Source organism: Theropithecus gelada, chromosome 7b (assembly GCF_003255815.1).
Source record: "Theropithecus gelada isolate Dixy chromosome 7b, Tgel_1.0, whole genome shotgun sequence".
Classification (NCBI taxonomy): domain Eukaryota; kingdom Metazoa; phylum Chordata; class Mammalia; order Primates; family Cercopithecidae; genus Theropithecus; species Theropithecus gelada.
The window spans coordinates 80,182,054-80,198,820 of record NC_037675.1 but is presented as its reverse complement, the minus strand read 5'-3'; the positions used below and the strand labels follow the sequence as shown (position 1 = coordinate 80,198,820).

Here is a 16,767-nt window from a genome sequence, read left to right as displayed (position 1 = left end):
GCCTAAAACAACAATCCCAAGGCCTGTAAACAACAAGTGGGTTTTGTCTTCGGCTTCTGTGTAGCTGAGGATTTTACTATTAGATGAGAAGCTGGCCTACTGAGAGGTGCTGGCTTGGGCTCATCTTTCTAGGTCACCCAAATGATTTCATGTAAAGTGGATGGGGTCTTTAAACCAATGTGAGGGCTTGGCGCTTTCAAGATGGCAGACAGTTTGTTTACTTCACATCAATATGTGAAGAATTACTTTGTTATTTTACCTGAAGAATAAGTGGTTTGAGAAGGAAAACCTATCCCAGAGCCTTCTTGATAGGCTCTGAGGGGGTGTTCTTGTTGCTGAATGTGTATGTGTATGTGTATGTATATATGTGTGTGTGTGTGTATATATATGTGTGTGTGTGTACGTGTGTATATAGACACACACACACATACACATTTATATATGTGGGTTTTTTTGTTTTAATAAAAAACATGAGTCAAATAACTGAGTTGGGAGGGCAATTTCCTTTAAATCTACTTTTGGTAGCAGCCAGACTTTTTGCTTGAAAAAAGTCCACCTAAGTCTTGGCATATCTTTTGATGTGTGTGTGTTCGTATTTGTATGCTGCCTGTTTTAATTTTTTTTTAATTATGGTAAATGATAGAAAGTTTTTCTTTCTTTTTTTTTTTTTTGAGACAGAACCTCACTCTATTGCCCAGGCTGGAGTGCAATGGTGAGATCTCGGCTCACTGCAACCTCCACCTCCTGTGTTCAAGCGATTCTCCTGCCTCAGCCTCCCGAGTAGCTGGGATCACAGGCGTGCACCACCCCGCCTGGGTAATTTTTGTATTTTAGTAGAGATGAGATTTCACCATGTTGGCCAGGCTGGCCTCCTGACCTCATGATCCGCTGCCTTGGCCTCCCAAAGTGCTGGGATTACAGGCATGAGTGCCTGTAATAACAGATTAAGGCGCCTGGCCAAGAAAGTTTATCTCATTGTTGAGCTTTGGGTGGAGCATGGAAGAGGTAAATGTTTCTAAGAGCTGTGTGTCTTCAATAATGTATATGGTAAACAGTAGTAGCAAGTCCACATTTCCAGAGAGGGAACATCTGGAGAATTCAAATGCAATTAACCAAACTGCATGCCACTCCCTCAGAGTCTGCCATTGAAGAAGGGCTCCTGGCACTCTGCTAAGGATCTTTTAAAGGCTTTGTCCATATCAACTGTCTTTTCTCTAGTGCAGCTCAATTCAAACTGGGCACAGAGGAAAATGGAGATTCTTTCTGTGTGTGTTTCAAAGGTGACCATCGTGAAAACAATTGGAAGCCATTAAGACTGACACATCATTGACCCATAGTGCTGATCTGTGGAGGGAATAAATAACCCAGGCAGATCTAGCAGTTTAGAGACATGGGTTCTGGTTCCAGCTCTGCCTCCAACTTTTTATGTAAGCTTTGAAAAGTCATATATTTCTCTCTGTGCTACACATCTGTAAAAGTAAGCATAAAAACACTTGCTTGATATATCTCACAAAATTATCAAGAGATTATCATTAATCTCATGAGATCATGAGATTAAAATAAGACAAGGTCTTTAAAATCTTTAAATATGCTGTAATAATAAAATGTTATAGCTTATAATTCTGAAGGATCAAAATATAGTTGATCAGTAGTCAACCTCTCAACTTTTTAAAAGTTGTGCTGAGTTATAGGATATTTTTCCTACCCATTAGCACCACATATGGCTGCCTGCAGAAGACAAAGCCATTGGAAAACCATAGTCTCCTTGACATTTGGAAGATATGTTATATCAGGGAAATATATACTAGGCTTTTAAATCATGAGTGCATTTGGAAGATATGTTACATCAGGGAAATATATACTAGGCTTTTAAATCATGAGTGCATATGTGTGATCAATTTGAAATAAACTAAAATATTATTAGTGCAGTGCATGGGCTAGAAAAAAGGCACAACTTGAATAGAGTGAAGGAGCACAGAGATCATCTGAAATTAGTTTTGGTGGAATGCATGCGAAGGCAAACTCTACTTGAGTTATCATCTGACTTTAGTTTTGGTGGAATGCATGCAAAGGCAAACTCTACTTGAGTGATCATCTGACTTTAGTTTTGGTGGAATGCATGCGAAGGCAAACTCTACTTGGAGACATTTTCTTCTATAACTGAGAAAAAGGAAATATAAATTCATGACAAAGAAAAGAAAATATTTACAAAGGGGTATATTTTGGAGAGGGGACAGAAGGAAAACCTTTCAACAGGGCATAGATAGGAAGAGCTGCATCTACACAAGCATAAGAGTTTAAGTTCAGCTTTCCATGTCAGGTTGGAAAGAAAGTTAAATAAATTCAAACCAGTAATTATGATGAACCATATCCTTTGGGGTAGAAAAATTAACTGTGGCTTCTGGACAAGCACAATGCCCTCTACAGAGGGGCTACTTCTCTTTTGCCTGAGACGGTTCAACTCAGCAGGAGCTAGATTGAAATTGCAACAGCAACAACAACAACAACAACAACAAAGCAAAGTCTATTGGAAAAGCACATCTCCCAGATTTTGGCTAGAGTTTAAAATACAAAAATAATGCTTCTAGGAATGCATATGGGATCTATGACTAACTCAAGGTGTATGTGTGTGTGTGTGTGAGAGAGGATGAGAATCTGTACACTTATTTCCTTATTTCTCATACCCTTTTATTTCTACCCCCACTGACCCCAGTTTTTCCTTCTAAGATGTGAGAGCTGTCAAAGTTGACACTCTAATCTCAACTAAACAACATCTAACGGGGAAAAAATGTGTATTGAATGACACAGTGTGCACTCCCTCAGGATCCCGTGGGGCTGAATCATTCTCATATGTTTATCTCTCTCTGACTTTGAAATAGATCCACAGATAAAAATTGTCTTCATCATCTTTTTCAGTGAGCTAGTTAGGGGGTGGCATTTGGTTCTGTTTTTTTTATTTCTTCTGTTGTTTTTTCTGAGGAGGAGATAATCAGCTGCTGGCTGTTGGGTTTAGGTAACACACTCTTACATTGATTTAAGGTGGGGAGGATGTTGCAGGGATGGAAGGTAGTAGGGTCAGGGGTATGCCAGTCTCTGTAGGCTGCTCAGTACACTCTGTTCTCAAGGCTGTTTGCTATGCGGGCCGCAGGCTTTGGGCCTTTGAAGGGTTGAATACCATCTTTTGATTTACCATGGTTGATGGCAGGGAGGATTGGAAACTCAGGAACACACGCACACAAAAAGATCCAGTAAAAGAAAAAAATATAACCTAAAATGACCAAACACACACATACACAAACAAAGAAAAACCAAGAGACACACTGACAACAGAAGTCAAATGAAGTTGGACAAGAAAAGGGGCACAGTATTGTAAACACTGCAAACTAGAAGAAAAAAAAGACGTAACTAAAGAAGTCACTGCTCAAAACAGTCCTTTGTGTCCCAGAGATTTTAGGTTTATGGTGTAGGCATTTTCCAAGTATGTCCAGTTGACCTGACAGTAGATAAGATTGGAATGGATTCAAAAACCCCACCTTCCCACCAGGACATCTAGGCCTACATATGATCTCACATCTGGTACATTTGTTCATCATTTTTTCTCCATGGCTCTGACAAACCATTTCACTGAAATCTTTATAAGGTATCACTATATTCAAACATATTCTACATAACCAAATAAATTCACTAGCTTAGAAAGTTTGGACCCAGCTATCTCACTAATCTTATCAATGCTGGGTATTGACTTTCTGCTGATTAGAAACAGCAGAAATGGAGAGGTTTTTTTTTCTTGCCAAAAACCAAGAGGACCCCAATCTCTATAGAATATCAATTAGAATTCAGTAAAGGTCAATAGCAGAAGAGAATATGAGGCCATAAAAAGGAAAATTTCCAAAGATTTTGTTATAGGTAATTACAACGAAAGAGAAAATCCTATTCCAATAAAGCTACAACTTTGAAGTCACAATTTTTCAACTCTGAGGTAAAATAGATATGTGTTATATGAGAAGAGAGTTATTAGTGAGTGACAGTACGAGGTAACAATCTTTGCACAAGGGGATGCTGAGTGATGGTTCAGAATCTCAAGAAGAAAAATTGGTATAGGTATCAGGAGTCACATTTTCCTTCCACGTGTCACAGACTCTCAACTTAGGGCATTATTTTCCAAGGGAACAACAATCTATTTGTCCTCCCTCTAGGAGAAAGTCAAAGGAGATATCAGTGTCATCAAGGCCACCAGAATTCTCCATTTGCATAGTAACTGTGGAGCTAGAAACAATGTACTTCTCACCCTACCCACATAGTTTAATTTCCTACAACCCCACCATCCACATTTTGCCTCCACTTCCTGCCCTGTCCCTGTCCTGAGCTTTGACTGTTTTGAGTGGTGACGGAGGAGTTGGACTTATGGGAATATGATTGATCAAAAGATGGACCAAAGTAGCGTGTTTTACACAAAGCTAAACGATTCCAAAAAACCAAGAAAGGAAACTTAGAAAACAAATAATCTAGTAAAGAAATCACCACTGTCAGAAACCAGAAATTGACATCAAAACCTCATGCAGAAACAAGGAGGTGTTTGTTGCTGTTGGGTTTATCCTTGGTCTATTAAACAAGAGGTGAGCAGCTAACTTTCAAGAAACAAACAAAGAATTCAATCAAACCAATGAAAATCAGAAAAGAAAGGGAAGACAAGCCCAAACAGAGTGGCAGAGGGTACTTCATACGATACCTAAGTTAACCATGAGCTTGACACGCCCCCCATCCAGCTCCAGACGCAGGGTGTCGGCAGAGTCCCTGGAGGTCGTAGCCACCAGCAGCCCATAAGCTCGCTGGGACATGAAGCGGAAGGACACATCCTCTGCCTCAGTATGCATGACCATGGGCATGATGATCTTCATGTACATGCTACCATCATAACTCAGGATGGATGCCTCTGCCAAAGAAGAATGGAGAAGATCGTTAGGATGACAGATGTTACAGTTGCCAAATACCCCTTTGCTTTCAGGCTAAGCAGAGTAGAGAGGGTGCCAGATTTGTAGCCTAGTGACTTGTGTTTGAAGAACCCTTGTTGTTGCCCCCTTTTTATCTATGTGACCCTGGGCAGATCACTTAAACTCTGAGGCTCTATTTCCTCATTTGTAAGGGGATTATGATGACACTGGTACCTGTCCTACCAGGTTCACAGACTTGTGAAGGATACCAAAGTAAATAATGGATATGAAGATATTTTGAAAAAGTGAAAATGCCCCCACAAATAGTATTGTTTGCAATTCTGTATGCTATAGATAAAACACAAGTACATAAAGCAAAACTTAGAATCCCTCTATTCCATGAAGAATAGGAGGAGAGCAGCAGTTTATAACCACCAGAGCAGACAAATCGACATTTACCAGAGAGCTTTTAAAGGAAGGAAAAAGTAACATCATAGTCTGGCATCATAACATCCCCAGTGTCCAGCCATTGTAAGAGTTTGGCCCATTCAAAGAATATCTGATAGAAGCAGAGCTAGAACAATAACAGAAAGCTAATGACACCCTTGAAAAACTCATTTTATTTTATTCAAATAGGGAAAGAAGAAAACTCAATTTTTTTTTTTTTTTTTTTTGAGACAGAGTCTTATTCTGTTGACTAGGCTGGAGTGCAGCAGTGCAATCTTGGCTCACTGCAGCCTCTGCCTCCCTGGTTCAAGCAATTCTCCTGCCTCAGCCTACTGAGTAGCTGGTATTACAGGCACATGCCACCATGCCCAGCTGATTTTTGGATATTTTGTAGCGATGGGGTTTCGCCATGTTGGCCAGGCTGGTCTTGAACTCCTGACCTCAAACAATCCACCTACCTTGGCCTCCCAAAGTGCTGGGATTACAGGCATGAGCCACTACGCCTGGCTGAAAACTCACTTTTATTTGATACCTTCCTCAGTCTAAGCACTTTGGTTAGGATCCCCTCCAGACCTCCCCCAACAATATGTTACCTCAATTAATGCTATAGTGTGATTCTATTATTCCTACTTTCAGACAAGAAAACCAAGACTCTTAAAGAGGTATGTTATCATCCTAAAGTCACACAGCCTCCCTGGATTTGAGTCAGTATATCTGATACCAAGTCCAGGGACTATTATGAAATACTATGATGTTCGACATGTGAATTTGTTTAAACATTCACTAGGCAAATCTTTTTAGAAAACACAGGAAGAGAATATCACTCATATTCCTAGGAAGCAAACCGGTCATTGTGTTCAGTATCACTGAGTAGGTCTTTATTAAATATTTGCTTTTGTCAAATATTTGCTACCTACATGCACTATGGAGAATACAATGGTGAAACAGACAAGGTTCCTGTTCCAAAGGCAGATATAGAATGCACAAGTAACTGTACTAGAACATACAAGTGGTTAAATGACACAGGAAATAAATACAAAGCAAGTAACATTCACAGGAGGGGAGCTGAAGGAGGAAGGTGATTAAGGTAGATGGGATAGAGTCTGTGCTGGTCTTGGTGGATGAGTAGGGCTTGTAATGAAAGAAGCAATGGCACCATTTTCAACAGGTAGAGCAGGTAGTATCTCTACAGACATAAAGGAAAGAAAGGAGGAGGATGCTCAGATTATGACAAACTATTCAATTTAACAGAAGCATCTGATGTAGTTTGGCTCTGTGTCCCTACCCAAATCTCATCTCAAATTGTAATTTTCATAATCCCCATGTGTCGAAGGAGGGGCCTAGTGGGAGATGATTGGATCATGGGGGTGGTTTCCCCCATGTTGTTCTCATGCGTTCTCATAATATCTGATGGTATTGTAAGTGTCTGACAGGTATTGTAAGTGTTTCCTCCCTTCATGTGCTCTTTTCTCTCCTGCCGCCTTGTGAAAAAGATGCCAGCTTCCCTTTCCATCACAATTGTAAGTTTCCTGAGGCCTCCCAAGCCTTGCAGAACTGTGAGTCAATTACACTTCTTTCCTTTATAAATTACTAGTCTCGTATATTTCTTTTCCGTTTTTTGAGATGGAGTCTCGCTCTGTCATCCAGGCTGGAGTGCAGTGGCGCGATCCCGGCTCACTACAAACTCTGCCTCCCGGGTTCATGCCATTCTCCTGCTTCAGCCTCCCAAGTAGCTACGACTACAGGTGCCCACCACCATGCCCAGCTAATTTTTTTTTTTTTTTTGGTAGAGGCGGGGTTTCACCTTGTTAGCCAGGATGGCCTCAATCTCGTGATCTCTTGATCCACCCAGCTTGGCCTCCCAAAGTGCTGGGACTACAGGCGTGAGCCCACGTGCCCGGCCTCAAGTATTTCTTGACAGCAGTGTGAAAACAGGTTAATACAGCATCAGACATGTATTTTTTAAAATGGTTATTATGTAAGGTAGTTTGAGACCAGAATAAAATCAAAGAACTTGGGCATCTACTGGAAAGTAAGTAAATGATTTTAGATTATGAGATACAATAATATATTCTTCTATGCTTACTGATTGCCAGGCACAATTCTAGGTGATAGACATAACAGTGAACGAAAGAGAAAAACACCCCTACCCTCATATCTAGAAAGAAATGAAACAGGGAGAAACAAGAGTCAGGCAGACCACATGGAAGGGTCCCAAAATACTGTGTTATTATCATACCCTTACCCTGGTTTAGATACCACACAAAAGATCCATGAAAAGTAATATAAATGCACTTATGATATGCCTGAAAATCAGCCATCTCCCAGGTAAAACTCATAACATGCTAATAGCTGTACATTACAATTTGCAAACTGTAAAGGGGTTACAGATAAAAGTGTGACAGTAGCAAACAGCATTACAATAAGACATGTTATGAAGATCTCTTCTTAGGTTGGAAGCAATCTAAATTTAACACATGATCCAGATGTGAAACAAAACAAAACAAATCTTTTATCTCCTGGAAGGGCAGAATCAAAAGAAGATCAATAATGATACCTAAAATTGAGCATTTACTATTTGCCTGGTGCTTTCTAGGACTTTATATGCATTAAGAAGTCATTTAATTTTCAAGAACACCATGAAGCACTATCAAATTTTCTAGATATCAAGTAACATGTCTAATAAATGGCAGAGCTGGGAGTTGCATGCAGGCAGTCTGATTCTCCCAGCTGTATACTTAACAGTCCTGCCAAGTTGTCAAAGTGCTATGCCTGGAGCACACCCATGTTTCCAAGCACAAAAGCACATCCGTAACACTTCATGATAGAAGTTCTTGTGTGTGTATGTGCACGCATATACAAACATGCCATTCATTAAACTCATATATTATAAATATACAAAATTGTATAAACATATAAATATTTCTAAACATATTGCTCTATATGAATATGCAATGCTCTCTGTGTAATTGTGAGCACCATTAATCATTAGTATGCATCTACTTCTACATACAAACACACTCTTCTTTAAGAGAGATTATGATATGAAGTGAGCCATGAAATGGTTGCTTTGATGCATCCCACTGAAATACATTTCAAAATCAATGGCTGCTTTTTTCCTCTAGATATGTGTAGGGCCAGAACATACATATAAATTAATGCATCCTTATATCAATATTGGTAGCATCAGAGAATAAATATCAGGGGAGCATGTAGTTAAACAACTAATGATACAAAATAAAGTGCGTATCTCAATGTGTATCTTTGTGTACATTTCTGTGAATGTGTTCTATAAGTAATATCTTTAAGAGGAGAATGATGAAGCAGTAAATTTAATATAGGAGTCAATTGAAACAAAATGTTATATGGATTCATATTAATTTTTTAAAAAATTTTAAACACAAGGAGACCCATGAATAGAATATTAATTTTAGGGAAGAAATGAGCCTAATAAGAAAACGTTATTCAATCTTAAATCAATCAGATTATTGAGTATTGAGAGACCACATCATGGGATGCCTACCTAATGGTACTTAAATAGTTCTTCTATCTTGTTCCTCTTTTTCTCTTTTATTATCTCCTTTTGTCTCAAGTGAATACTTCCAAGCATACTATTTTAATTCTTTTAATAATTTTAACTATGTTTTTGTAATATTTTCTTATTGGTTGCTCTAGGGCTTACGATATACATGTTAATTTACCAGAATCTACCTCATCTTTATACTAATTCAATTCCAGTAAGACATAGAAAGTTTACTCATAAATATAGCTCACTTCCCTTCCACTCTTTTTGTTCTCTTATTCACGTGTCTATATATATTAAAAAACAAATGATACATTGTCATAATTCCTTTATAAAAACTTATTTCTTTTTTTGAGACAGAGTTTCACTCTTGTCGTCTGGGCTATAGTGCAGTGGCGTGATATCAGCTCACTGCAACCTCTGCCTTCCTGGTTCGAGATTCTCCTGCCTCAGCCTCCCGAGTAGCTAGGATTACAAGTGCCTGCTACCATGCCCAGTAAATTTTTGTATTTTTAGTAGAGACAGGGTTTTGCCATGTTGGCCAGGCTGGTCTCGAACTCCTGACCTCCAGGAGTTCGAGATCCACCCACCTCGGCCTCCCAAAGTGCTGGGATTACAGGCATGAGCCACTCTGCCCAGCCAACTTATGTCTCTTTTAAGAAGCTAAGAGAAAAGAAAAAGAGAGCTCAAATACATAGAGACTTTTTAAATAAAGCTTATTATTTATCATCTTTGACTCTCTTCATTTCTTCCTGTGTATTCTACTTACCACCTTCTGTCACTTCCTTTTTCCAGTAGAGCTTCATTCACGTTTTATTGTCAAATATATTACAATTCTATATCTTATAGGCATAACAATACTATTTTATAGATACTGTTTATGTGATTGCTTTTAGAATTAGATAAGAAAAAATGTATAATTATACTGTGTTTTGTCATTACCTACCTAATTACCTTTACAGAGCCCTTTATTTTTTTTTATGTAAATTCAAATTACTGTCTGCTGTCACTGTCTTTCAGCCTGAAGGTCTTTTAGCAGTTCTTGTACGGTAAGTGTGCTAGTAATGAATTTTCTGTTTTTGTTTACCTAGGACTGTGTGAATTTTATCTTCATTTTTGAAGCACAGTTTTGCTGGATATAGAATTCTTGACTGGAGACAGCTACTTTTCTTTCAGCCCTTTGAATGCCATCCCCACTGCCTTTGGCCTCAGTGTTTCTGAAGAGATGTCAACTCTGTTCATCTTACTGTGGTGCCCTTGTAAATGATGAGTCATTTTTTTTTCCTCTTGCTGCTTTCTAGGTTTCCTCTTTATCTTTGGCTTTCAACATTTTTATTGTAATGCGTCTGGATGTGGATATTTTTGTGTTTATTTTATGCAGAATCCACTGAGCTTCTTGTCTGTGTAAATAAGTGTCTTTCATTAAAATTGAAAAGTTTTCTCCCGTAATTATTTTAATATTTTTTCAGTCCCTTTCTCTCTCTCCTGTTCTTTGGTTGTCCTACTAGACATAGGTTGGTACACTTAATGGTGCCCACATTTCTTCAAGGCTTCGTTCATTTATTTTCATTAATCTTTCTTTCCACCTTTTATACACCTTTCTATACATCCCCTTTTCAGAGGATGTATAGAAATGACTGGATGTCTAGGCAGAGATGGGCTCCAGGGGCAGAGCCCTCATGGACAGCCTCTGCTAGGGCAGTGCCAAAGGGAAATGTGGGGTGTGAGTCCCCACACAGAGTCCCCACCGGGGCACTGCCTAGTGGAGCTGTGAGAAGAAAGCCATGTCCTCCAGACCTCAGAATGGTAAATCCACCGACAGCTTGCACTGTGCACCGAGAAAAGCCACACACACTCAAAACTAGCCCATGAAAGCAGCCAGGAGGGGAGTTGTACCCTGAAAAGCTACAGGGGTGGAGCTGCCCAAGGCCATGGGAACCCACCTCTTGCATCAGCATTATCTGGAGGTGAGACATGGAGTCAAAGGAGATCATTTTGGAACTTTAAGGTTTAACGACCAACTTACTGGATTTAGGACTTGAATGGAGCCTGTAGCCCCTTTGTTATGGCCAATTTCTCCCCTTTGGAATGGCTATATTTACCCAATGCCTGTACCCTGATTGTATTTGGGAAGTAACTAACTTGCTTTTGATTTTATAGGCTCATAGGCAGAAGAGACTTGCCTTGGCTCAGATGAGACTTTGGACTGTGGACTTTTGAGTTAATGCTGAAATAAGTTAAGACTTTGGGGGACTGTTGGGAAAGCATGATTGGTTTTGAAATGTGAGGACATAAGATTTGGGAGGGGCCAGGGTGGAATGATATGGTTTAGCTGTGTTTCTACTCAAATCTCATCTTGAATTGTAGCTGTCGTAATTCCCACATCTTGTGGAAGGGACCTGGTGGGAGATAATTGAATCATGGGGGCAGTTTCCTCCCTACTCTACTCATCATACTGAATAAGTCTCACAAGATCTGATGCCTTTATAAGAGGAAACCCCTTTTGCGTGGCTCTCATTTTCTCTCTTGTCTGCCACCATGTAAGAGGCAGCTTTCACCTTCCAACATGATTGTGAGGCATCCCAGTCACGTGGAATTGTGAATTCATTAAACCTCTTTTTCTTTATAAATCACCCAGTCTCGGGTATGTCTTTATCACCAGTGTGAGAACAGACTAATACAATTATTCTATCTTATGCCAACTCTAATCTACCATTGAGCTCCTCTAGTGAATTTTTCATTTAGGTTTTTGTGCTTTTCAACTCTAAAATTTCTATTGGAAGATAGATAGATGAATATATATATACAATATATATTACAATTTTTATTATTTTATTATCTACTTGATGAATAATTGTTCTCATTTTCCTTTAATTCTTTAAGCATAATTTCCTTTAGTTGTTTGAACATATTTATAATAGTTACTTGTATTCTTTGTCTATTAAGTCCAATGTATAAGCCTGCTCAAAGGCAGTTTCTATTGCCTGCATTTATTTCTGTGTATGGGTAATACTTCCTGTTTATTTGCATTCTCATAATTTTTTGTTGAAAGCTGGACATTTTAGATAATATATGGCAACAAGTCTAGACACTAACCCTGTTACCTCTAGGTTTATTTCCTAATTGTTTGTTTGTTCATATGTTCATTTATTTAGTGATTTGATAGAGATAATTCTGCAACTTGTATTTTCTCAGCAAACGACTCTGGTCTCCCCCTACAGAAAGGTTCCCCTATCTTTTGGCTTGCCTTCCTGTGAGTACTGGCCCTGTATCAATATAAGTAACTTATTGATCAAATATTGTACTTAAGCCCCCTTGGTCAGTTAGATTTTTTCCCTTTGTCTGTTGGACATGTGTGACTTAGAGACTGCTTTGAGGAAGTTTATGATCTTGCCTCATGTTCAGTCAAGGACTGTTAGCTTAGAAATTACCCTCCCATCACTCTTGAGAAGTTTCAGCCTTCAGAATAAACACAGTCTTCGAGACCACCAAGAATGAATGACTTTGTTTTTAAGTTTGTTTTCCTAGGAACAGCACCTGGGTAAGAGTAGCTCATTGTTCAGCCAGTGTTGGTTGAGAGACGGTGTCTAAGCCTTCTGAACCAATAAGACTCTTCCTCCTGGATGATGCATCTGTGTCTGGCTTGAGAATGCTTTTAAATCTGCCCTGTGTCTTATTCTAATTACCTCTGAATGGTGTAGCCTTGCAAATACGTACAACTTTCCAGACCCTCAGGGATAAGTGTGATCCCCAGAGGGCTCTTCAGGGCTTTCTCATTCCCTGATTCTGTCTAAACTTCTGACTACTTTACCAGTTTGCTCATTGCTACTGGTATCATAGAGCTGCCTGCTCTCTATAAGCTGCTTGCCATCGAGATCTCCATTGTTTAAGAAAACCCTTAGCCATGAACTTCTCTAACTTCTGTTTCAGACAGTCAGTGACTCCAGGCAAAGTGTAAACTCTTATTGTTACAGTCTGAATCTATCCCTGGGCAGAATTTCTGTGCCATTACAACCCAGTTGGTTGAACAAATAGTGACCCACTTCCACCTCGGTGATACTACCATTGTATAAGTGGGCAGCTGGGAAAGATGGTAGACTCAGGCCTTTTCAGCTTGCTCTTCCCAGCATGGAACCTCTGCTCTGTGAGCAAGGTGAGGAAGAGGCAATTGGACACCTATTAATATTGTTCTGCCACAATTGGGATAGAGCTTATACCCTATAAACGGAGGCTGAATAAAAGAAGTGAGCCCAATGTTCCTGGCTATGCCTACCCAGAATACTGCTTCTGTAATACGGATCTGGGGAAAATGAGAGGCACCAGTAGCCTGCCCCTTCTGGGGTTAAACTGTAGCCCTAGACTGGTAACTGGCAGGTAAGGAAGCTCTTGTCCTTTTGGCTTCCAAAACAAGAAGCAGGGGTGAGGTAGAGGATGGGAGCAGGTTACGGTTTAAATGTCACACCTCCCATATTTCTTTTTATTCTTTTTTTTTTTTTTTTTTGAGACGGAGTCTCGCTCTATTGCCCAGGCTGGAGTGCAGTGGCCTGATCTCAGCTCACTGCAAGCTCCGCCTCCCGGGTTTACGCCATTCTCCTGCCTCAGCCTCCCGAGTAGCTGGGACTACAGGCGCCTGCCACCTCGCCCAGCTCGTTTTTTGTATTTTTTAGTAGAGACGGGGTTTCACCGTGTTAGCCAGGATGGTCTTGATCTCCTGACCTCGTGATCCACCCGTCTCGGCCTCCCAAAGTGCTGGGATTACAGGCTTGAGCCACCGCGTCCGGCCCCACACCTCCCATATTTCTAATCAATATTTAATAGATGTCTTGAATCAATGTTTTTCCGTTTGCTATGTGTCCTTATGACAATTTTTTAAATGTGTGTCTTAGCTTCTTTTATGTGTGTGTGTTTTAATAATTTTCACCAGCTAAATGACTGTTTCACAGAGAAGGTCTGCTAAGCTCCTTTCCTACCCATTCCAGAGTTCCTCTATTTTTGGCTATTAAAAATATTTCACATACCTTTCTTCATAAAATTTTTCTTAGCCCTAAATGGTATATATCTGTATTTGTTATAGTAAGCCCATTTCTATTTCTTGAGGTTATAAGTAATTAAGTTTATTTAATCATTGTGCCATTTTAAAACACATTTTAGTACCAATTTTTGTTTTTACTGTCTGATAGTTTACTTATTGTGTGATTGCTTTTCAATCTCATAATCAATGACTTCTCTCTAAATTTCCATCTTCTGACCAGTAAGGGGAAAAGCTACCTCCCCACTGGCATTCAGAGGCTCCTCCTAATAAAGGAAGGGATTGGCACTGGAAAATTGAGCTATATGATAACACTTAGAATGGAAAAAGTCTTTTGTAAAATTATTGTGGTAAAGAAGCAATCTAGGGAGAAAGAAAATCATAGTATTCACTTTTTTAATGTATGTTTCTTTTATGTATAAGATGCTTAAATTCCCTTCAAAATAAAGGCCACTCTTCCCGGTCTGTTAAACTTGTCTCAGAGAGTTATGATTTCCTCAGTCTTTCATTATCCTCCTCCCTTTTCAAAGAAAAATCAAATATCAAATTAAGAACTTTTTTCTTTTTTTGAGACAGGGTCTTGCTCTGTTACACAGGCTGGAGTGCAGTGGCACAGTCATAGCTCACTTAACCTTGAATTCCTGGGCTCAAATAATTCTCTCACTTCAGCCTCCCAAGTAGCTAGGACTACAGGAGCACCACCATACCTGGCTACTTTTGGGTTTCTTTTTGTAAAGACAGGGTTTCGCCTTGTTGCCAAGGCTGTTATCTAACACCTGGATTCAAGTGATTCTCCCGCCTTGGCCTCCCAAAGTGCTGGGATTACAGATGTGAGTCACTGCATCCAGCCAGAGATTTTATTTTTTTTAATAGTACATGTTCATCATTTTAAAATATAAGAGATGTAGACATACATAAAGAAAAAAAAATTAAGCCTTTCAAATCATGCCACCATCATTAACAGTAGAGAGGCATATTTCTACGTACTTTTCTAAGTGCATGCATATATATATACACACACACACACATGCAAATAGAAGAATAAATAGGCAAACTCTTTAGAGAAAAATCTGTATGTGCTACTTTAAAGTAAACTTTAATATTACACGAATTAGCAAAAGAAAAAACTCCGAATTTCAACTATTTTTTTATGAGGTACTACCTTCCAAGAAAACTCACTAAAATTTACAAAAGATCTTATTAAACACATAAAAAGATTGGCGTTATTATTTGTTTCTGTTTTTTGTTTTTTGAAACAGTCTCGCTCTGTCGCTCTGTTACCCAGGTGGGAGTGCAGTGGCGCAATCTTGGCTCACTGCAACCTTCGCATCCCAGGTTCAAGCAATTCTCGAGCCTCAGCCTCCTGAGTAGCTGGAACTACAGGCACCTGCCACCACACCCGGCTAATTTTTGTGTTTTTAGTAGAGACGGGGTTTCCCATGTTGGCCAGGCTGGTCTTGAACTCCTGAACTCTCAGGTGACCCACCCTCCTCAGCCTCCCAAAGTGTTGGGATTACAGTTGTGAGCCACCATGCCCAGCCTGGTGTTATCATTTGAACTCCCCCCTGCAAATTTACCCAGTAAAACTGCCTTCTTCCTATGAAAAATGAGAACATTATTCTTTGACATTTTCTCCATCTATGATTTTTTGCTATTTTGATCACATATTGTGTAAGAAAGGGTTAACTCAAAAGATCTGAGTTGTTCAAACTGTGCATTCCCAAGAAAGGCCTATTTGCATGACTGGCCCTTCACCAGCTCCTGTGTATTGAGCTCATGGAATTTCTGAGTAATAAGAGTGTTTTTGCAAGCCTAGGGCCTTGAATCAGACTGTACCAGTTGGTCTAGATAGCTTATGCTAAGCATATAATTTACGAGGAACACTTGCTTTCCCTCTGGGGGTCTGGAGCCTCGGTAACTAAGTCAGTCATGTAAGCATCGTATGCCTCTGTGACTGGACTCCAGGATTGCTTGCCTGGTTGACAACACTTCGTGTGTCTTGCCACACATCATTGCTGGAGAAATTAGGCACATCCTTTGTGATTCAACTAGGAGAGGACTCTTGGAAACCTGTGCCTGATTTCCTCCAGACTTTGTCCACATGTGCCTTTTTCCATTGCTGATTTTACTCTAACTTTTGCTGTAATAAACCATACTCATAAATATTCTAATTTCTGGGTCCTATGAGTCCTTCTAGAGGATGATGCAGATTGAGGGTGGTTTGGGGGACATCTGACACATGTATACTTTGTTCTATATTTATAATGTGTACCATGTATTTCTTGTGTATTTAAATGCTGTCACTGTTCTCACCAAGCGTTTCCATTTCTGAGTAACTTTATTTCATCTTTTAAATGCTTGAATTTTAGTGTAATGTCTTTTATTTTTTTTGGGGGGGTGTAGATTTATCAAGTTAAAAATAAGTTAGTTTACCCAGGTTGTTTTTTATTTTTGTGAGTATATAATTAATGATTATGTAAATAATATAGGTGCACCTATTTATGGCATACAGAGTCAGTTCTTTATATGAAGAAAAATTTCCAGTTTGAAACCTTTGAGTAGTTTCTTTGTTGAAGTTCTTAGGTTTTCTCTTTCAGGGATCTAATTATACCATCTGCCTTCTTTATATCTCAGTTTCTCTATGATGAATTTAATCTCTGGTTTTTTCATCAGCATTAAGTGTGATGATCTCCAGCACTTTCCCTCTGGCAATATTTCAGTTTTTAGCCATATCTTTTCCACCCCCTGTTGTTACTAATTATTTCAAGTTATGTGATCACATTGTTTTGGCTTTTTTTTTTTTTTTTTTTTTTTTTTTTTTTTTTTTTTTTTTTTTT

At 39.2% G+C, this 16,767-nt stretch overlaps 1 protein-coding gene across 17 annotated transcripts in view; it reads right to left on the bottom strand.

Annotated features, from left to right (window-relative positions):
- NRXN3 (neurexin 3) overlaps positions 1 to 16,767 on the bottom strand; it is a 1,630,631-nt gene that overhangs the window by 1,047,762 nt on the left and 566,102 nt on the right. For all 17 annotated transcript variants that reach the window (XM_025391720.1, XM_025391722.1, XM_025391730.1 and 14 more), the window contains one exon: positions 4,730 to 4,933. In XM_025391720.1, the coding sequence (XP_025247505.1) occupies positions 4,730 to 4,933 (204 nt within the window). The remainder of the gene's footprint in view (positions 1 to 4,729; positions 4,934 to 16,767) is intronic.